This window comes from Anoplopoma fimbria, chromosome 13 (assembly GCF_027596085.1).
Source record: "Anoplopoma fimbria isolate UVic2021 breed Golden Eagle Sablefish chromosome 13, Afim_UVic_2022, whole genome shotgun sequence".
In the NCBI taxonomy this organism is placed as follows: Eukaryota; Metazoa; Chordata; class Actinopteri; order Perciformes; family Anoplopomatidae; genus Anoplopoma; species Anoplopoma fimbria.
In genome coordinates this window covers 250,497-273,052 of record NC_072461.1, presented here as the reverse complement: position 1 = coordinate 273,052, position 22,556 = coordinate 250,497, and the positions used below count along the sequence as shown (strand labels likewise).

The following is a 22,556-nucleotide window of genomic DNA, read 5'->3' as shown; positions in this document are numbered from 1 at the left end:
TGCTGTCAATAGCAGTTACACATTTATCCCTCAGCCTGCTATTGCACAATTCTAAGGTTAAGTCTGGCAAATCAGTACCCAAGCTTCACTATAAATCATAGGATCTAAGAAGAAAATGTCCACTGTTATCATTTCTTAACCTCCACTTATAATTATATTAATAAAAGGGTTTGCTGAACATTAACTAACATAGCTCTGCAGTTGATCAGCCCATGTTGAATTATACGGCTATGCAGATTTATTATTTCAATTTGCTCATAAGTTTCAAAACCATATAAGGTATCAATTATGTGTACATTATAAGACTATTATGGTGAATAAGATGATTTCCTTACGGGATTCCTAGAGGGTTGTGTTACAGTAGATTATAAACTGTCATTCTCTGGAAAACCAATAATACATTACTATTATACTCTGTAAACTGTTATTGAAAAAATGGGTCACGAGTAACTTCTATATCTATATATTTTGGGGCGCAAAATATCATTTTTTACCTTAAAAGAAAGCTTTCATTGAGATTTTTTTCATATTGCATTGCTACAGCCTGTTTAAAGTGAACATATACCAAACAACTAATCAATGCTGATAGATAAAGGAGTGATGACAGCACAGTAGCCTGCATGCTTTGAATTCCTTAGATATAACAGTGCCGTGTTCTAAGCAGAGCGGATAGTACGCAGCAGCTGATGTAGCAGGCAAAAGCAGCCTGCTGCTTCATATAGTTAGTACAAACATGCAAACAACCTAGTATAGTGACAAGTGGCTCAATGAGCAAAACTAAAAACAGAATTCTAAGAGGACATTCAAAGAGAGTGGCACGGTGGTGTAGTGGTTAGCACTGTCACCTCACAGTTAGAGGGCTCCCAGTTTGATCCTGCTGGCCTGATGTGTGGAGTTTGCATGATCCTCTTATGTCAACGTGGGTTTTCTCTGGGTTCTCCAGCTTCCTCCCACAGTCCAAAGCGTGCAGGTTGGGTTAATATTTGACTCTTAATTGCCTGTAGGTGTGAACGTAAGCACGAATAAATGTCTGACTCTATGTGTCAACCCTGTGATAGCCTGACAATCTGTCCAGGATGAACCCTGCTGCGATCGGCTCCAGCTCCCCCGCGAACCTGAACAGGATAAGCAGTTACAGATAACGGATGGATGAATTCTCCATGAGTAAAAGGGAAACACCAAAGATTACCTCCACATCCACTCCTATGTTCTCCTCTCTCTCCACATACTGACACCAAGTATCTCTCATCTTTCATCATTATATATTAATAATTATGTTTCACTTCTGAGAACTTGTGTTCCATATTTTGGTTCATATTAAGGTACCACTCTTACATGTACAGTATTACCTAAAGCTATAACTTCCACATGGCTTAGCTTTTCTCCTTTTCAGTAGAAGACCCTGACCACACAAATGCCACATGTTATTATATAATTATGTAATATGTATTATTAAAATGCATTACTTCAGTTTCCATGTATCCTTGTTCTGAAGGAATTTGTTCCACCCTTTGCTCTGTTTTTATAGGCGTTTGTGTTGGGGCTCAGTATTGAAGTGAGGCTTGAAGGAAATGTAAAGTAGACTGTCAGCCCCACCTGGTGGAGCAGACTGGACATTGCAGGAGTTTTAGTAAAACAGGCTTTACTTATGGATTCAAATGAAGAGTCAATCAGCATCACACCAAAAGTGCATTTAACTATACGTGAATTGGTTAATATCACTTTGCAAAGCTGAAATACTGCATGTTCACTTAGACAAGTCATTCAATGGAATAGAAATGCAATAGGATATATATCTGTAAAAGCATTTCCCCATAATGATGCTTGCTGTGGAGGCATTTCTCTCACAATGCAGTGCAGCTTTGGCATAAATGTCAACTGTAATTAGATCCTCTTGGTCCTACAAAGTTAAGGTGTACAAACACTGGATGGCATTGTAATGTTAACGACATAGTTCAGGGCAACACAGAGTGACGGAGATAAAAGATAAACCAACTCTTGAGAATATGATTTATTGGGAATTAAAGCCTTCCTTGAACCACATCATCTGAAGATGTGAAGACAGAATTACTTAATAGAACTGCAGAAGAAATAACCTCTATTAAACAGAGAAAACCTCCCAACATCTGTGCACTACGGCTGTCAGTACCTGGTCAGTGACTGCGGAGTGGCCTTTTATTTATCACAGACCATCAAATCACTACCATGGCAAGTTATTTCTTTGCTTTGAATCCTGAGGTTGAGTTATCTCACCACTAACTGCTTTGCCCTAAAGTGCTAAACAATAACTAAACTACCAATAGGAACCATAGCTGCACTTTTATAGGTAAGAAACAAGCCATTCTCCTAATTGTTAACACCATTCTCGTCTTGGCCCTTTCCAATGTGTGATGACCGTGATAATTATAAATCGAATGCAAACTGAGTAACTCAGAAGCCTGTTTAATGATTGTAACGTGGCATTGACTCAGTTCTTCTTAAACATTTTTTCTTTGTATTGAGAACAAGTTTATTATAATGAAAACAGTGATGTTGTCTTTATTTACCTGAACACTGATATGAGATTTTGGTAATGTGCAAGAAATTACATTTAAGGATAAACATAAAATCCATGTACAGTCTTTCAATCCATAATAAAACCACTGCAGGAGATTTCCCACAAATGTAACATTTTTATCTATAAAGTTATGTCCAAACCCATGAGAGGAACTATGCATAGTCATACATTCTTAGCCAAAAGAGTGAATTTAGTACCAGGAAACATCCTCCTCATTTAAATAAAGCTCAACAGCCAACATGACTCATGCTTTGTTTTTTTATTTGTACAACCCTCTTAAATGTCACAATAATAAGTGGATCCACTCAAATACTTTTGTTATTGGTTTGCCAGACATCTGATTCCTTTTTTTTAAATACATTTGTGTCATGTGTCTGTCACACATGCACCCACTATGTATATGTATACGTGTGGACTCAATACACACACACACACACACACACACACACACACACACACACGTTGTGTGTCAATAGTTGAGCCCCACCTGTCCTCACTCAAATACAGTAGACTCTTATTAAGACACTCAGGCTGGTCAGGCTGAGATACTGCAGCACTGTGCCAACGTTATTTAAAGTCACAACAGAAACACTGTTAACTGTGCAGAGTAGTTCATAATCCAGGTCCTTTAATGGGGTTAACACGACAGAAACACTGCACTGGTGCAGGCGGTCTGTCCAGGCTGTGGGAGCTGTTGGGAGCTGGGAGCTGTGGGAGCTGTGGGAGCTGTGGGAGCTGTGGGAGCTGTGGATGAGATGTGGATGCGACTTTAAAGTGGATCAGTGTTTTGTAATGAATGTTTTTCTTTCCGTCGGTGCCTATAATTAGATCGGAGGCCTCTCCTCTCTGTCAGTGGAGGAGCTGCTGCAGCACCGACAGGCTGCAGATCTTCAGATCAGCCTCCGTGTTTGCATCGGACTGATCGCACTGTCCAGTTACCTGAAACATCTGGTCCGGCTCCTCTTCTCAACACTTCTTCTCCTTGTATCGAGGAGGATGAGGTTAACGACGAGCAGCCGGCAGGTGCGTCCCGCGTCCGGTGGAGCGCTGCTCCTCACCTGCAGAGAGCAGCCCGACACAGCTCCTCCTCGTGCTGCGGTGAGAGGAGAACACCATAGACATCATATAGGAGAACACCTCCTGCAGCAGAACAACAGACTGCTCCATTGCTCCATTGCGTTTGCTGTTGTTGTTGTTGGTTGTGTTGACGGTGCAGGGTGGAGGCTCAGGAGTCAGTGACGGTGTTACATAAGCTGTAATGCAGCAGACTCATATAGTGTCTCGGCGGTGGTGGGACTGCTCGGTCCTTCTGGTAGGATATGCACCATTTCATCATCTTTGTTGCGGATGATAATTGAAGCTGCATGCTTATTGAACGGTGATTTAACCAGGAGAGCATTCTGAAGCATGTATGGATTATTATATAATAATGTCTGGCCATCGTTATGATTAGTTCGGGAGTTGCGCAGTGTAGACGTAACAGGGACGGTGTCTCTGTCACAGGCCTGAGGTCAGCCTGCCAGATGCTTCATACACAGCTGCTACATGGAGCTATGGGCTTCAGACCGGGCAGTAAATGAAAGGCTGCTTTTTATGAATGGCTGCAAACGTCAGGGAACATCATAGTAACCCGTTATAGTGATCTGTAGTGTTGTGACACATCAAAATGTGACAATCCTGCTCCAAGAAATGAATGCTGATTTCTGATTGTCACCATAGAGATTCAGAAATGTGTCTCTAGTGTAGGAGACCCATAGTGATGCTTAAAGCAGGTCCTTGTGGTCCAGGCAGAGGGACACGAACACAAAAGCTACTGACCTCATTCATAAGAAGTTGCACTATTTGAGAATCCAATGACTCCTCTCCTCCTAAAAGGCTGCCATTCCCTGTGCAGTAAGTCTTTCCACGAGGAAGATGCTGGGACTAAACTCAGATTTGGAGCATAAAGCGACTATAGATCTGGTCCACTATATGATAAAAGCTTGGACATTACAGTACCAAGAGTGTGTGCCTGTGTTCTGTGTTGGCACAACTTACAACTAAAACAGGGCTAGGCAGCAGTTATAGCTATCGGGTTTATATGCTGCTGTTTGTCTAGAATAAGGAGAAAAAACATGATTGTGTAATAGATGGAAGATTGTCTGATGTAGGCTGTGGCACACCGAGACACGGGCTGCAGTTCCCTTGGAAACCATAACGGCTACCTAAATTAGCCACCATTTTCAAGAGACAGAAATAGTCTATTTACCTATTCCCTCCATTTCATTTAATGAAGGCGAATTTGTGGATGTCATATCTTAAGTACTCTTGGAAATGAATTAGGTTGTGATGATTCAAGCTGCTGTGAGCTTTAAGGTCGGCTGTTTGTATTGGAAACAGGGAAAGGCAGCCTGCATTAACCCATAGTGGACAAGCTAAACAGTTTATTTTTTGGAACTGAATGTTATTTTCTTTACAATTCAACTGAAATGTTGAAAATTGGTATAATCATTTCAATAAAGGTCGAGTTCCAACTCTCAGGATCCCCCCCAAACAATCCTCCCCCTCGTTGTTAGCCTGTCCCTTTAAAAAAAAAAATTCTATTTCAGGGGCAGGAACAGGGAACTTGTGAATGGACACAGTGAAGTCACGGGACCGTCCATTGATAGCTCTGCAGGCAGAACGGGCAGTGCAGATGAGGAGCAGTCACAGTGTCTAATATCCCTATTGATCCATGTTCCTGTACTGTTCAGGACAATAGTTTAGGATTTCAGGTGCTGATGCAGCTTTCTGTGCTTCTTTGTATTTTGACAGGTCCCAGCTGACAGATTCTGATATGGACTATGAGAGGCCAAACGTTGAAACTATCAAGTGTGTGGTGGTGGGAGACAATGCAGTCGGAAAGACCCGGCTCATCTGTGCCCGGGCCTGCAATGCCACGCTGACTCAGTACCAGTTACTCGCTACCCATGTGCCCACAGTCTGGGCAATTGACCAGTACAGAGTATGCCAGGAGGTAAGAATGCAACCGCATGACTTTTCAAGATTTAAATCTCTGGTCACTCAAAATCTATACACAAATCAAACAATAAATGTGCCTCATATGCACATTTAGCTGTAAGCATTCACACTAGTGAATTACAGAAATGAAATCTACCCGAGTGTGGTGTCTCTTATTAGGTATTAGAGCGCTCCAGAGATGTGGTGGATGACGTCAGTGTGTCCCTTCGTCTCTGGGATACTTTTGGAGACCATCATAAGGACCGGCGTTTTGCATACGGCAGGTAAGATATCTTAAAATTCAAATTAGGTCTACCAATATATGCTCTGGTGCTTTCTGAGATTTAGACTTTCTCCTGCATCTTTGCTTCAGGTCTGATGTGGTGGTACTGTGCTTCTCAATCGCCAACCCAAACTCTCTATACCATGTGAAGACCATGTGGTACCCTGAGATCAAGCACTTCTGCCCCCGTGCTCCTGTCATCTTGGTTGGCTGTCAGCTGGACCTGCGCTATGCAGACCTGGAGGCAGTGAACAGAGCACGGAGGCCCTTAGCTAGGTAGTAGGACTTATGATTGATCAAAACTCAAAAAGATTATTTGATTTGATTGATATTTCTGAAACCAAAATTGTCTCTGATATATTTTCTTGTGTTTCAGACCCATTAAATCCAATGAGATTCTTCCTCCAGAGAGAGGACGGGAGGTGGCCAAAGAGCTGGGAGTGCCATATTATGAAACAAGTGTTGTTGCTCAATTTGGAGTCAAGGACGTCTTTGATAATGCTATCCGAGCTGCGCTCATCTCACGCCGACACCTGCAGTTTTGGAAATCTCACCTAAGAAATGTTCAGCGGCCTCTCCTTCAGGCGCCCTTCCTGCCACCAAAACCTCCTCCGCCTATAATCACTGTGCCACCTCCCCCAACCACCACAGAGGAGCATCCGGTCGGTCTTCTGGAGGACCCACACTGTGCTGACGTCATCCTGGTCCTGCAGGAGCGACAGAAAATCTTTGCACACAAGATATACTTGTCGACATCCTCTTCAAAGTTCTATGACCTCTTTATCATGGACACACATACTGAGGAGACTGAAAGGCCCTCTCGTGGCCCTCTCTCTGGCAGAGAGCTGCTGATGCGTGCTGCTAGCTTTGATGTTTGCGAAAGCAACGATGATGGAGACAGGGCCAACCTGAGGGCCTGCACTAGTGATGGGACCTTGAAAGACTCTGATGGGGCTCGACGGGGCAGACTGCTCTCTTCGTGGAGCCGAGCCTTCGTCAGCATCCAGGAGGAGCTGGTAGACGACCCTGTCACATACAGCCCCAGGCCCATGACTGTAGTGCACATGGACCAGTCCATGCAGCTCGGTCCTTTCCGAGCTGTGCTTCGCTATCTGTACACGGGTCAGCTAGACGAGAATGAGAAAGAGCTAATGCACATTGCACACATTGCAGAGCTGCTGGAGGTCTTTGACCTGCGGATGATGGTGGCAAACATACTCAACAATGAAGCCTTCATGAACCAAGAAATCACCAAAGCCTTCCATGTACGGCGTACAAACAGAGTCAAAGAGTGCTTGGCCAAAGGCACCTTTTCTGGTGGGTGGAAACCTTTCATCTGTAATTGCTTATGTTTTCTGCTTGAAATAATATAGATGCAGGTGTAAGTAATGTGTTGTCTGTGTCTCACCTCTGTTTCACAGATGTAGTATTCAAGCTAGATGATGGGACCATCATGGCGCACAAGCCTTTACTCATCTCTAGTTGTGATTGGATGGCAGCTATGTTTGGCGGGCCTTTTGTGGAGAGCTGCACCAAAGAGGTAAGTCAACCTACATAACTGGTTTGTTGGGCTTTGAAATTAACCAGCAGAGCTCATGAACACACCAAAGTCAATACTGGGATAACATTTATTCCATGTTGCTTGTAATGCCATTGTTATTGCCAGTCAAGGTAAGATCCTTACACGATCTGTCCCAAGTAGAGTGCCAATGAGCTCTGTAGTCTGCGTACAACGAATAATTTAATTAGTGGATTGCAAGTCTGTCTTAATACAATTACACAGGCTTCTGTGATCCAAACATACTGTTGTTCTGTGAGCTCAACTAGTTTTCTACCTTAACAGACAATAATACTCCTGAAAGATAATACATGTGTGTTCTGCAAGTAGTAGTAGTTCTTTCATTTTATCTTCATTACATCATAAAATATAAAAGTAAAAGGAGATTTCTTCTTGTGTTTCAATTAAATGCAAAACACTGCAAAATCCTTGGGCCCTTAAGTCCTGACTGTCACATTTTTGTGTTTCTAAGGTGCTGTTTCCAAACACAACTCGCAGCTGTATGAGGGCTGTGCTAGAGTATCTCTACACCGGGCGGTTTTGTTCTCGGTCTGACTTGGACGCAATGGAGCTTATTGTTCTTGCGAATCGTCTTTGCCTCCCCCACCTGGTTGCGCTTACAGGTACTACGTTTTGTATAGTTACATACCCCGTTAACCACAGGATTGTATTACACAAAGCCATTGTGGTGTTGCAAATAGGGACTAGCTTTTATGTTTCTTTCAGAGCTCTACACAGTAACAGTATTGACGGAGGCAGCGATGATGGGGACAGACAATGATGGAGACGTGCTTGTGTACTTGGACATGGCCCAGGTAATGTGACTTGTGAATCATCAGTAAACATGGACGACACTTAAAGCTCTTATATAAAGATTTGGCAAATGGGAATTTTATTAATGAAGGCATTTCTCAGGGAGAGCTGCTCTTCAGGCTGAAATAATCTTTACTCCTCGAAGGTAGAGCCAAAGAAACTCTCTTTCTTCAGAGTGCAAGTCAGCTACTTGGCATAATGAATGGCACCAGATCTTTGGAGCAGTGGGCATTTAGGAAGTACTGAAGGAGTTAGACTCAGCACTTTGGTTTATCTCATCATTCAGCTGCACATACGCTTCAGCTCTAACTCTTCAGTGTCATATGCAAGGATGTAGTACCAACAGCGCAAAAATGCTCTGGAGCCACATGCTCGTTTGAAATTGGTCATTTCTTTGGTAAAATGTAGATAGACAAGATAGACATTGAAATGTATAGGAGTAGATTTAAATGAAAAGAGGAGCCATGTGTCTACTTTCTCAGATGCCGTACTAATGCCAGCATGCTAAAATAAGCATGCAGATGTTAGTATAAAGGTTAAAGTATCAGTGAAGCTCCAGAGTTCAGCTGATGAGCAGCACCATAAATGTATTCAATACAGCTAACAAAGAACAGCTGCAACTGACTGTATAGTATGAACCACAGCAATGAATTACTGCAGCAGAAGTTGATGGATGTGAAATAAACTTTCAGAGAATGTATAGAGCCAAGTCTGACCAAACAGATGTAAACATGGCAATCTGAATACGAGGTCACCGTACTTGTCAAAAACGTTTTTTTATTTTTCATGCATGAATGGCTTTTTAGTCCGTCTATTTGGGTTTTGATCAAATAATGAGGTGTCTTCACCCAAAGCAACAGCAAAACCCCACAGAAAGAACCACCCCTGTCATGTACAAACACAGTCAAAAGTTGACGATTTATATGTCGACAGTTCCACGGCGCCCAACAGCTCACTGGCTGGTGTCTTCACCACATCTGCACCAACTACAATAGTGTCTGCCGCAAGTTTCCCCGAGAGATGAAGGCCAAATCTACAGGTAACACACATGGGATCTCAAAGCATCACACATTTATACTTAACACTAACCTGACATTCAGTATGTGTCTTGTGTGGTCATTTAGAGCATAATAGCATGAAAAAAACTTTTTAGAATGTTAAATACGCTTGAAGGAAAGTTGGCCATGAAACCTATAAAAGCAGATTGACCTCAGTGAGCTCATTCCACCTAAGTAAGGTAATATTACGTTTTAAGCACTTCTGAAGCAACATAATCATTTCATAATATAATCAGGGACTAGCCAGTCTAGTGTTCAATAATTCAATAAATACACTCAATAATTACAGTAGGCCTATACAAAATATAAAATAAAACTATATCAAAATATAGTTTTTAAAGATTTTTTTCTCTGAATTGTATTTCTAGCACAATTATTATAGTGAAAAATATGCATATATGACTAAGATCTGTTTCTTCCAACTTACTTATTTGTGCTGTAATTTGTTGTTGTGACTGGGTTGAAATGCAAAAAAAGATTTGTGGGGAAATGGACGGTTGAAAATCAACTCTTGTAATTCCTACTAAATCCTAAAACAGTTTATTCTGATGCAGAGAACCAAGAATACTTTGAGAAACATCGCTGGCCACCTGTGTGGTATTTAAAAGAGGACGACCACTACCAAAGAGCACGCAAAGAGCGCGACAAGGAGGACTACCTGTACCAGAGGAGGCAATGTAAACGCAAGTGGCTCTTCTGGAACCTTCCATCCTCCCCTAACTCAAACTCTCCTTCTTCTGGCTCATCCGCTGTCATCTGACCAAGTGGTAAGGCCAGGTCTACTCTGAAGTACATCAGCGTGGATGCGAGTTATAAAAAGATACAATAGAAGAAAAGCACCACTGGCTATGTACGCCCCAATTATTCAGGCACACACAATCTCTCCTCCTTTTTGTTTGCCTGTGCAGTCACATTCCTCCAGGTCTGCAAGCTCAGCTCACTCTGGCGGTTAAAGTAATGAGTTTTGTTCCTTAGATTTTTAGATTGGTGTACACGAGACTTAAACCTCAGTGATATGAACTTCACTGACAAATGGCACAGTGTAATTGGCGCAAATAACAACTTATTGGTTTATGATCCACCACCTGAGTTTTAAATATAGAACTCTGCTGGCACAGAACTTTTTCACATATGATTATGATTAACATCAATAAACCTGAACTGATAACTAAGTGCTGCTTATCAGCTGCAACAACCAGCAATTAACTGCAGAACTTCTCAGTGTCAGAATTAACACTTAAGTGTTAATTCTGAATCTACCAAACTACGTGTACAGTATGATCTTGTCAACAGGATGAAACAATAGTAAGGCCTGCCAGGAATCAATTAAGGAAGTAATTCAGTCTTGCCATGCTCATTTTGATGGTGTAAGCATAAGGGAAAATACTGGCAAGTTCCCCTCCTGTTTAATTGTGTACAGTCATTCTGTTTTTGATGGTCTGTGTACAGCTTGCAGTGCTAAAAGTGATGTGAGTCGGGACATACTCAGCGTTATCGTATTGTGATCTTGTGATTTGTGGCCTCTTGTTAAAAAAGGGCTTTATTTTACATGAATGCATTCAGTGTCAAGAGACACAAGGGTTTCTAAATCAAAGAAAATGCCTGTATTTTCTGTAAAATGCCGGCAAAAACAAACCAGATCACTATTCTTTTTTATGTGTTGCTTGATGAGGCTTGTTAGCACACATGTTTCCTGAGTCCCTCAGTTTTATGATTCCATCAGCTTTATCACTGTCATCCTGAAAAACGACACACGATGGATCTTAGAGCCTATGGCAGCATTTCCAGAGCTGAAGCGACCACGTGTTCATCATGTGCACCATTCATCTGTGATGGTGTGTTTGACGTATCTGACACTAGTGGAGATTTGGCCAGGAGATCAATCTAAACCCCCTAACGGCATGCAGGAGGCCTCCTCATGCCTGGGTGAAGTCATCCCTACTCTTCTACACACCTCAAGCACCTTTGGACTCTTCTCCACAGAGACAACCACAACAACATCCACTAGCAGCATTCTGGTAAACGGCACTAAAGACAGTATGGTGTCATCATGGCACGCGGCGGCTGCAGACCATGATATTTGAAATGTTTGTAAAAAAAAAAAAGATGATTTGTTTTGCACACCTGAAAATATATGTTAAAGATTGTTATCTACTGTTGTACTTGATTGTAGGATGGACTCCAACGTTATTTGGATTTGTAAGCATGGTGCTCAGTGAAGATTGGTAGTATTGTATAGAAAATATCATATGAACTGCAATCAACTTGCATCACTCTCATGTGCTGTTACCTTATATTGTGCACTGCAGGCAGTGAGCAGAATCGTACAGTATTACTGGGTAATACATACACTGAATATAGACTTGACTTGCATTTAGTTACTGTGCAGCTACATACTGTTTTTGAAAATATCTGAATACTCATTGTGCTGACCTCCAGTTACATCTATTATATACTGCACAATAAATGCAAATTACAGGCAGTTCAAACAAACAGTTGACTTTTAGCGAAATAGGATTACAGTACAAAGTAAGGTAGACACATGTTTGTGTAAATTATATAGTTAAGAGTTGGTACATCCATGAGACATGTCATTGTTATCAAAAAAGTCTGATGGCAGCATATGATAAAGGAAGGCTAGCTTTATTCCTGCATATGATTGGTTAGACTTTTCCAAACAATTAATGTCGAGACAGATATTTGAGCCCAACGAAGAGCTTAAAATGATTAAGTCGTATGAATCAATTCAGAGACAAATTCAGTTTCTGCTTGTTTTAACTGACCTAATTACTACACTGCATGAATAAGGCTTGCCTAATTCTCATTTAAAGTGTTAGATATAGATATAGAGTAGTTGAGCTGGTGCTCTAAGCAGTAGCTTTGACTTGTTGTCAATTACATTAACTTTGGTCTATTGGTAAGTAATCATGATAACTGACATTTTAAATATCTTAATTGTTGACGCATATGATCAGACATTAGGCCGAAGGATGAGAGCCATCCTAATTCTGAATGTTTTAATTTATTAGACCATCTGTCTAATAACTAATAATGTCCAGTTTTCAGACAAAATTCCTTTTTTTCTGATAGTTTAACAGCAGGAGGGTGTATATTGTTACCTTAGTGGTGTGATTGATACATTTCATAGACATGCATTTCATTCCTCAGTGCATTTCATTTCTCACGAGTCCTCTGCTGATGTTTTGCATCAACAACACCTCATGCCTTAATGTACAGTGTAGTGTATGGTATAGAATGTATAGTAGTGTTGCTGTGGTCACTGGTCTGTTTGCTCTATGTTCAGTAATCATGGTGCTCTCTAGGCTATGTGTTTATCTGTAGATGTACATAATCTTTACATAATTTGGACGTAATGCAGTCGATGTGTGATCGATGCGATGAGTGTGCTTAACTTTGAACACTGCGGAGGGTTTCTGCCCTTTTAAAGCTGTAAACACAAAACTAATTAAAGACTCAGACCACCAAGGCCACACTAGACTAACATAATGACAAACCATCGATTTCTGACATTTATCATGAAATGAATGCAGGGATTTCAAATCTGTTCCATTATTTTAAAGTCACTTTATGCTAATGATCTCCAATTTTGGAGTCTGTATTATTACAAAATGCTGAGACAGGGTGGCATTTGGAAGTTAGATGTAACTCAAACATGTAAATAGAAATTATGGGATGACTTCAGACTTAGCATAGCAATTGCTAAAAGCTATTGCTTAGTTTAACGTATTAAATGTTTTTGTACTATGCATATTGAAATGTCTGACTTTGAAATTACAAACTTGCACTGCTTTGTAGCACCAGGTTCTATTCAATTTGCATTAGATGGTATAGAAACATCATTATTAGATATGTAGACAACATCAGGTAAAAAAAAAAGAAAAATAATTTGGTCATAGATTACAAAGAAGTTGTCAGTGGAGCCCTTTTCCATATGTTTGGGTGCTAACTTCACGCTGCAGAGAAGCACAAACCAAAGGGAGCTTTAGCAGCACCAGGAATATATTATATGCTGCACAATCACTACTGCATAGTTTAAGAGGCCTTGTTCAGAAATGGTTGAAATTAAATAATTAAAAAAGAAAAAAATTATGGAAAAGAAAAAAAACTTGAATGTTTTCTCAGTGTCCAAAACCTGGATGACGTTTTCTTTAGTCATCAGGTGTTTCTGTTCTCAAGAGCTGTTTCTATTGTTTAGAGCTGTCAGTCTGGAATCCTGTAGCATGTGTTCTTGAAGATGTGTAAATACTATTTACTAAATAAAAGAAGGAGCAATGAGTGCAGAATGATGTGTGCAGTCTTTTTATAAAACCCTGTCAGTCATGTCACATGAAACGTTTGCGGAGAGGCGGCCGTGCACCAGAAACAGAAACCTGCAGCAGAACACAAGAGGACAACTTCTGAGAGATGGTAATGATTATCACAAATTAATATACCTAAATGTACCTAAATGTACCAACGTTACCTACGAAGACTGCAGTGTACCTGCAGCAGCAGTGTGTAATGTCTGGAGGGACACCTGCTATAACGCTTCTGTGTGGACGTGTAACGTGTAACTTGTAACTTGTAACTTGTGACTCTGGATAAATATAAACACAACAGGTGCAGGGTCACTGTGAGCTGAGTGAGTGGTCGTTGCTTTATAAACGTTTCTTTTCACTATAGGTGGGTTAGTTATGGGACATAAAATAAGCTTAATGCAAGTAATGACGTAAGAAAGTGCGTGTGTGCATAACGTTATGTGATGGAACGTCCGACAAATGGGTTTATGCAATGTCCAGACAGTTGAAGTATAATTAAGCATACATATTTAAATATTGTAATTTAACAGTGACATTTAACACCAATGTTGTCAAGTATATTAGTATATTCTTTCATTTTCATTTGTCTTTTAAGGAAACCTTCCCTTATATGTTCTGGCTCCAACATTTCAAATGTTGAGATTCCCTTCCCCTTTTCTTTGACTTATATTATTCATTCATTATTATTGTCAATATAATTACATTTTAGCATTGCTATTAATTAGTTCAGAATTGCAGTTCAGACTAAATAGCATCTTTAGAAAGGGCATCTTTAGCTTAGACATTTCTCAATTAATCAACAAGGTAATTCAGCCGATAGACAATTATGAAAATAAATAATTGTTAGTTGCAGGCCTACATTTAAGCAGTAATTAAGAGCTTGGTTTCAGTTATTCTCCACGACTTGCAAACACAATTTTTATATACCATTCAAGAACTATACTGCTGATTGACAGATGATTGACATGTAACTTAAACTGTTACTAAACTGTCTTTCATTAGAAACGACACTGCTGGGAAATACTGTGACTCTCTTCCCAAGCTGTCAGTGTCGACAGGCCTCCTCTGACCTCAACTGTCAGGACATAATTAGCTCTTTTTCAGACTATATTATATACAATTTGAATCTAACAGGTAAACATAAACAAGCTAAACTCATTTGTCTGTTGAAAGTAATTACTCCATGACTAACTGAACGCTGCTGTTCTCCAGGCTGTGCCGGCACCGTTTCTGGTGTTATGTGCCTGTGTTTTGGGGTTTTATCATGTGGAGGCCACACCAGACAACATGAGCTCTCTGGATTCTTCTTTCTGTCAGTAAGTAGCCCATAATGCATCAGAGAGCTGTGATCATAGTACAATTGCAATGATGGGTAAACAGTACATTAAATGATCACGGCAAAGACAGAAGTATCTGAACTGAAGCTTAATCTGCTCACTCAATGTTGCACTTATGCACTTTTTTTGCTATTAGCAGTACTTTGACCTTTTTAAAAAAGCTGGATATGTTTATTTCAGGATGTGAGCGTGTTCACTTTGCTCTCAGTACAGAATATAACACAGAACTGTACAGCCTGAGTTTCATATTTTATCTCTCTTCAATAAAGTGGTGAACTAGAGGTCATCTATCCACAACTGGACATTGACAAATGCCTCGTAATTCCAAAGGACCTGAAACTCAGAGAAATGGTCAGCACAGTTTGGAAAGCACCAAATATTTCCTTCTCTGGAGCACACAAGGTAAGAGATGTGTGTGTGTGTGTGTGTGTGTGTGTGTGTGTGTGTGTGTGTGTGTGTGTGTGTGTGTGTGTGTGTGTGTGTGTGTGTGTGTGTGTGTGTGTGTTGTGTTGCTTGGGGGCTGTTAGAGTAATTATATTGTTCTAGTGGGAAGGTATTTACGTGTGCTGTGATTTTAATTCCACTACTATGGTTTATTAAATAGTTGACTGAACTGGCACAGATCACAAATATTTTACGTATTATAAACGAATATACATTGCTTTATTGGTACGTCTTTGATACTAAAGCTACATGCTGCAGATCTGAGTCAATTTTTAATATAGTAGAAAATTGTCTTCTTATCATCCCCTTCCGTCAAACAAAAGCAAATTTCTTAGACAAAGAGGTTTGAATATTTCTTGTTTCTTGGGATTTGTTTTTTCTTTGTGTATTTCATGTTCTATGTCATTTACATGCAATGCTTTTTTTAACACTAGAGTGCAGTAATGAATAAAGCCAGCTGCATCTTAACCTCAAGAGAAGAGTTTTATTCACAGCATTGTGAAAAAAAATGATAAGCATGAAATACAGTTTGAGTAATATTTTAAACATGAGGCTGCTCTCCCGTTTTGGGCTTTTATGTGACTTGTATTATCGGCATTACCTGTGCTGATTACACATACACTGTAGTTGTCTTTGTCACCAGAGGGTGGTGCTAGCACTTCATTCTTGTCCTTCAATGAACAACTGAAGGTAATGTCCTATCGATAGTTTGTACTATTCAGAGTGTCAGATGATATAAATTGTAAAGTAGATAATACTGTCATTGAGTAACTGATTTTGACTGATAGATCCTTTAATCTCTGTTTCATTCTATTGAAGCTACAGACATTAAATCTCCATCTTTGATATGGTGTCATTGAAGATGTGAAATTGAATTGCTGCAAACAGCAGCACACACTGCTGTGCGTGCTTTAGAGGACCAGTTTATGAATCAGTACCATTAAGTAGTAACTCACGTTTAAAGAAAAGTACCTGCTCATGTTAACAACTCAAACCATGACCCTAAGACTAAAATAGAGTACTAATTGTAATTTATTTATTTAAAGAATCTGGCTGTAATTGAAAGTAACACAGTAAAACTACAGTTTGAAGTTTGAGTGTTTTGTAGATTTTGATTAGATTTAGTTTAGACATTCATACCAAGCATGTGCTCAATATGATTAAAAATATACACATTGCAATGTCAGAATGATATTTGCTGATGATAAAACAAAGGAAATGTTTTTTTAGAAGAGATGACATCAACATTACAGTGCCTGAATTACTTTTATACCTCATAAACGGAAAAGAAAAACATGTTTAGAAAATGGGTCGACATTACATGAAGTAGAGCTTTAATGACATTTGATACGTTTGTCCAAACAAACTCACTCTTGTTGTCATGCCAGATATTAAATTACCAAAGAGATTCATTCAGATGTCTAGTATATTTTTATTTATATGTTTTTTTCAGTGGATCTTGTTCTTTTATGGTTGAGCGACAAATTGAGAGAGACACAGTTCCCAACACACAGAACCTCTGCTGAAGTTGACAATGAAATTGCATCAGGCGCACACCAAATCCTATATCTGTAAATTGAAAACTTAGATTGAAAGCCACCTCGATTTAGGAGGTAGTTTATGAATTCCAGAGCTAAGCAGTCTGGCTTGAACATGATCTATTGCCCTTCTCTTGCCCAAACTCCATTTGATCTATGGTCGTATTATCTATAATGCTGTCTTACATGATTCTCTTTTATTGCCAGAATCAGTGTCAGACAGCAAAACAGATTACATGTTGGATTAAATCAATACAAACTTTATTTACTGGGCTTTGAAATGTAATTTTTCTGTTTCTCCTGACACTTAAGTAAGCACGCACTATTGAAGGATGATCAGATTGTTGCCTGTGGTTCTGTGGTTGTTCTGTTGGTCCACCACGCTTTCTGTCACCGTGCCACGCTGCCAGAGCTGCTGCTATTCTCTGCCACTCATCACTTGTACCCAGTAGCAAGAATACAGAATAGTGGCCGCTCAGTTTCAAATCCACCCACCTTAACACCCACTTTATTACTGGGACGGGATGCATGCCTGCTGAGTAATTGTGATGGAGCGCAACGGGCAGTAGTCCCATAAACCCGCCTCTAAATAGGTGCTCATAACCAAAACAAAGGCAAAGGGCAACAGAAACTTCAGACCGGCTATTCAATATTTGAACTTATGAGTTAGCAAAACCTGAAGCTATTTTAGAAATCTCAAAAGCCTCAAAAGAAAAGGGGACATGTTTGGGTAAATGGGACTTAACTAAAACACGACTTGGTTACAGTTAGTCTTATAAATAAAGTTAATGCAAAGTCGTAATGAGAACAACAGTAGGAATGTAACTGTTGTCTTCATTTCCTGTTAAAGGTTTTTATATACTGTACCACAATTGAACAATAAGCTTTGAGCCCATCCAGTTGAAAATCTCTGAACTTTTTCAGAAAGGTGCTGTCACTGCTTTTCTCCCAGAGAAAGACGCTTTATGGACACTGAGTCAAAGAAAAGTTTTGCACTTAAGGATAAAGCCTGAGTTTCAATGAGTCTGTTTAGACTTTAGCTTCACTAAATATTAAAAACCAGTTAATTCTCTCAAACACCAATTAAATGAGTTATACCCAAGCAGAGGAACAAATGATGACCATCAAATGTTAAAATGAGACCCAAAGCTTTTCTTGACTTTAGTCCTAGGTTTAATGTCCAACATTACAGCGACCTCATGATTAGTTTCTTTGTGGAAATTAAGGTAAATTCTCGAGTTGCAAAACTTTGCCTTTTGCTTCAGTCTCACAACCTGATGCATCAGGTCTCTGAGGTCAGTAAGTCAGCTCACCTTTGAATCACAGAAACAAAACAATGCTCATCACTGATCATCTCAAATTTCACTTGTGTTAAAATCCTGATGCCTTTGCAGAATATCTTTTTATACGTTTAAACCACGTTTCTGCTGATTACTAAATTGTTTAGTAAAGATGCAGATAAATATTGACTACTGAAAGTAGTTTCTAAATCTGTAACAGACTTTTGAATCCACTCTTTGTCCTGTTTAAGATACATACTCTTAGTTTCTCAGTTCAACATTAATATCTACTGTAAGAGCCAAAATGCTTTTAGGATTTTTTTTTCATGGAAAGGAAAAGCTACATCAGTTTTTTTATGTTGGTTGAAGCTCTTTGGAAAACCAACAAACTTGGCTACATGACAGAAAACCTGTCAGATGCAGCTTTGCCTGCAGAAAAGAATAAAAGAACAGTGAAAATTAAGACGATTCCAAAAATAACCAAAGAACTCTGAACTAGAAAGGATTAAAAAACTGTGTATATATTTGGCTACATGGCAGCATATCCAGGTGTGCTTTTGGCAAATCAAAGAATGTTTGAGTGAATTTCCACCTTCTTAAACCATTGTGATTAATTAAGCTCTTAATTTACTTTTAGAGCAGCCCGATTACATTTTTTTTTTCACTTTCACTACATGCTAATAAGATAATATTGACTTTATTGTCCCAGTGTCAAATTTGCTTTGGACATCACAGTTTCCGCAGTATAAAATCACAGCAAAACAACAGTGAAAAAGACCTTCTCCTCATTGAAAAGTGATGTCTCTATTAGCCTTTTATTAAAATAACTTCATAATTAACCTGTTTATTTCAGAGGGCAGAGAGTTGGGTCTCATGTGCATCCATGAGAACATTGTTATATTTGAATTCTCAGCTCACTGACATTAATTTAGGCTACAGAGTCTTGATTTTGGTACAGGCATGCTGGTCATTCCTCGATGCAGTCGGTGTAAACAACACAGGCCACAGGAGCTATCTTTACCTCATAGTTACCTAAAGTGGAGACACTTTTGGAGTTGTTGTCTTTTTTTGTTTGTTGTAAGGACCGTAGCCATAGGGTACATTCTTAGACATGGGGGATTTCAAAACCTTGTTTTTGGGTAGACATTTCTTGCATCTGGTGGATGGAATGAGGGTTTAAACCATTACTGCGATTAGAGCTGCCTCACTATGATCTCTTGAGCTTGCTTACTGCTGCTAATAGCTGTTTCCTCTCTATTTCCCTCTATCTTTTTCTTTTTCGCTTTCTCTCTCTCTGTGAATGATTTTTATGCTTTGCTAAAACATGTGGGGGCGTTGAGAGAGGATTTAAATGCAACGATCCCCCTCCTCTTTTTTTTGGTGAATCTCAGCGTTCTTTTCTGCAAGCCTCTGATGACGACAGGGCAGCTTTAAGCCTGGCAGTGCCCACGGCAGGCTGCCGTCTCAGCGCTGCCCACTCTCCTCTGTGTTGGCATGCTGGAGAAAGCGAGGGTGGGGTTCCTCTTTAACAGACCCTGTCATTCCTAGGAAAGCCTACATGTCCACCCATGCAGGATTCCTGATGGGTCTTCATGTTGGGGATGTGAGAGTGCAAAGATAGGGATTTTATTTTCAGTAAGCGATGGTCTTCACTCAGCAAAGAGTCAAGGGTGTATATTTAGATACACAGACAAGGCACTTCCTTGAGCCTTTCCATGACAGTGAGGGTCAACAATTGAAACATGTTCTGTAATATCCATCTAATTGCATATTCAGTGTCATCAGGTGGGTGTTGTTGGCTCTGCTGGATTAAATAAGCGTGTTTGGCCGAGATTCAGGGAGTTTATTTCCTTAGCTAATGTTCCCCTTTGTCATTATAACACCCTGTTAAGCTGACCCGTGTCCCGATTCATTCAGTCATTGCCCATTACTACACAGCATATGTGATTCATGCAAGCCTCCTGAAGAGGAAAGAATTACAACCATCTGCTACCAGGAAAACTGGATTGATTATGCATATTCAGTGGAGTCAAGAGAGGCAATAAACCTCCTAAGCCACCTTTCCACACAGTAGAAGAATAATTTGCGCCTTATGAAGCATTGCTGTGGCAGGCTGACCACCGCAGGTGCAAGAAGAAGTACTCAAACAGATGAATGTGCAAATATCTCTCATGCTTAAGTGAGATTGCGCCCGACACATCTGTATCTCATATCATATCCTGACCACTATTTTCCTCATTTCTCTCACCTCCTTTTCCTGTTTTCTTCTTTCCTCCACTCACCTTTGCATCCACTTGTATAATGACAGTCTATTTTATTTTTTTTGGAACCGTTTGTACCCTTTTGTTGCACTAGCACAGTATTCCTTCACCTTACATTTGGGTGAAGAGCGTAGGCAGCAATACTTTTTACTCTGTGGCTGTGAGTAAAATATGATTTCAATTACCATGAAAATGTATTGTATTATCAATGGGAGGATAAGAACAGATTAAGGAAGCTCGGGATGCTCTTACAGATGACAATGGTCAGGTTTTCTATGCAAGCAGCGGTATCGGAGAAAGTGATAGATTTCCACAGCCTCACAAAAGCTCAGAGACAAGGAGGTGGTTGAACGTGTAAAGCCGATTCAACAGACCCTGGTATGTTTAAGATGAAGTTATTTGTTTTAATACATGGGAACTTTTTTTTAGTATTGATAGAAAGGTCAACCTCACTTACAAAGCCAACTAACGTTAATTTCCACATGTTGAAATGGGGCAAAATTTCCAACACGAAACAGTACATGACAATTCTGAAAATTTCAGCACAGAGGCAATAACAAAGAAAGGCTTTAATAAAAATACCAACTGAACCTGTGCTTCCTGATTATTATGCAGTATTCACACAGAAATTCTATCTTGTCAGTTCATATACATTGACGGCAAGATTGTTCAAACAGAGATTCATAATCTGCATGGGAAGTGCATCTGCTGCTGTGAATACTTAGACAAACATACAAGATTAAATTTCTATTTATATGAGCCAAGGAAACCTAACATTTACTGGGGAATCGTTGTAAGATCTTGAGAAGACCCGGTCGCACTTTGGCACATTGAGAAATTTGAATAATTTATTAATGTGATATGTCCAGCAGGGAGATGTCTGCAGCCTCGTGATCCCAAACATATCACCTCTAAAACATATTGAGCTGCTCTTTGCCGCTTTTTGTCTTCTTGCCTTGAACAATGTAAGAAGTTAAAAGTTTTTTAGTTTTTCTCTTTGTTTTCAAGCTTCTTCCTTTTGTGAATAAGATCAGGACAGAATTCAAAATGTTAATTTTCCAATATATGCTATAATTTATCTTCAATAAAAAGAGCTCACTGCAGGACTTTACGTGCAGGATTACTGTGATGCTTATGTTTGAAACTGAGGTAATTTACTTTTTTTTATTGACAGCCTCTTTTCTTTTACAGTGAAGTAATCTCAAAGTTAAAAGTGATGATTTTGAAGTTTACTTAAGACCCAGATGCTTGGCTTAGTGGCATTTTGCCCAAAATGTTTTGTGCTTCTCATTTGTGGTCCGGTGCAGGGTTTAGTTACAGTTGTGTCCCAATCCTCTGATTCACCTTCTTTAGGAACAGCTTCAGGGCTGCTCATAATGCTTAACTCTCTATAATGCCATCCCCTTCATCTCCCCAGTGGTCTTATTGTCTTAACTCTGGAGAGACAGAGTGTTAAGAAAAAAAACAGGTTAATACACGTTTGGCAGAGTGAAAGTAAAGTATCTTTTCAAAGATGCACACAATTCAAGTTTTTCTTTGGAGAATGCATTTCATCAGATGATGCCTGTTTCTCCCAACTTGTTTAGTTACCTCGTGGGTCTGTTTTTACAGTTGTTTTAAAGATATATTACCAGTGATTCATTTTGCTTTTGACATTAAAAGCTTGTCGCTCACTAATGGTAGCAGCAATCAGGTCCATTGATGCTTGATTGATCTGAGAACAGGGGATAATAAAACTGCCTTCCTTGTCATTTCCCTGATCCTGTAGTTTGGAAGCAGAGAAAATCAGAGAAAATGTTATGCAAATGATTTGTTAATCCCTTTACATTATTTGTTCCATTTCTCCCTTTCGCTTTCACACTCAATTTCTAGCACAGCGAGCTGACAGGCGGACACCCTCAGATTGCTAATTCTTAAGATAGAAAAAAAACCTCACCCATCCATTTTTCATTTAGAATATACTTCTACTATTAATTAATTTGATTTGTATAATTTACCTGAAAAATGACAAAGAGATCCTGAAAACCTTCAAGTACTTCACTTTAGAGACTTTCAACTTTAACCTCTATCTCTTCTTCTTTGTGTTTGAGTCTTAAGTCTAAGCCGAGAAAGCAGTGGCACATGAAACT

At 39.7% G+C, this 22,556-nt stretch overlaps 3 protein-coding genes across 3 annotated transcripts in view; all 3 read left to right on the top strand.

The window, feature by feature from the left end:
* The first annotated feature begins 4,002 nt into the window (after window positions 1-4,002).
* LOC129101795 (rho-related BTB domain-containing protein 2-like) lies at window positions 4,003-5,824 on the top strand. Its single transcript, XM_054611722.1, has 3 exons — window positions 4,003-4,067; window positions 5,351-5,552; window positions 5,717-5,824. Exons 1-3 carry the CDS (start codon window positions 4,003-4,005, stop codon window positions 5,822-5,824), a joined length of 375 nt encoding a protein of 124 aa, XP_054467697.1.
* Window positions 5,825-5,958: 134 nt separating this feature from the next.
* Window positions 5,959-10,542, top strand: LOC129101230 (rho-related BTB domain-containing protein 2-like). The gene is made up of 7 exons (XM_054610943.1): window positions 5,959-6,095; window positions 6,196-7,136; window positions 7,241-7,359; window positions 7,850-8,000; window positions 8,104-8,192; window positions 9,124-9,229; window positions 9,803-10,542. The coding sequence occupies exons 1-7, from the start codon at window positions 5,974-5,976 to the stop codon at window positions 10,006-10,008; spliced, it is 1,734 nt and encodes a 577-aa protein (XP_054466918.1). The 5' UTR covers window positions 5,959-5,973; the 3' UTR covers window positions 10,009-10,542.
* A 607-nt stretch (window positions 10,543-11,149) lies between these two features.
* LOC129101794 (phosphatidylethanolamine-binding protein 4) overlaps window positions 11,150-22,556 on the top strand; it is a 49,674-nt gene continuing 38,267 nt past the window's right edge. The window contains exons 1-3 of the mRNA XM_054611720.1: window positions 11,150-11,266; window positions 14,780-14,883; window positions 15,174-15,306. Of these exons, the coding sequence (XP_054467695.1) occupies window positions 11,150-11,266; window positions 14,780-14,883; window positions 15,174-15,306 (354 nt within the window). The remainder of the gene's footprint in view (window positions 11,267-14,779; window positions 14,884-15,173; window positions 15,307-22,556) is intronic.

Bases quoted from the DNA above. Each gene is read 5' to 3' on its own strand.
- LOC129101795 (XM_054611722.1), top strand. From the start codon at position 4,003: ATGATTAGTTCGGGAGTTGCGCAGTGTAGACGTAACAGGGACGGTGTC. The intron at 4,068-5,350 runs GTCAGCCTGCCA...GTATTTTGACAG, and splicing joins GTCTCTGTCACAGGCCTGAG to GTCCCAGCTGACAGATTCTG. The intron at 5,553-5,716 runs GTAAGAATGCAA...GTCTCTTATTAG, and splicing joins AGTACAGAGTATGCCAGGAG to GTATTAGAGCGCTCCAGAGA.
- LOC129101230 (XM_054610943.1), top strand. From the start codon at position 5,974: ATGTGGTACCCTGAGATCAAGCACTTCTGCCCCCGTGCTCCTGTCATC. The intron at 7,137-7,240 runs GTGGGTGGAAAC...TCTGTTTCACAG, and splicing joins GGCCAAAGGCACCTTTTCTG to ATGTAGTATTCAAGCTAGAT. The intron at 8,193-9,123 runs GTAATGTGACTT...ATATGTCGACAG, and splicing joins TGTACTTGGACATGGCCCAG to TTCCACGGCGCCCAACAGCT.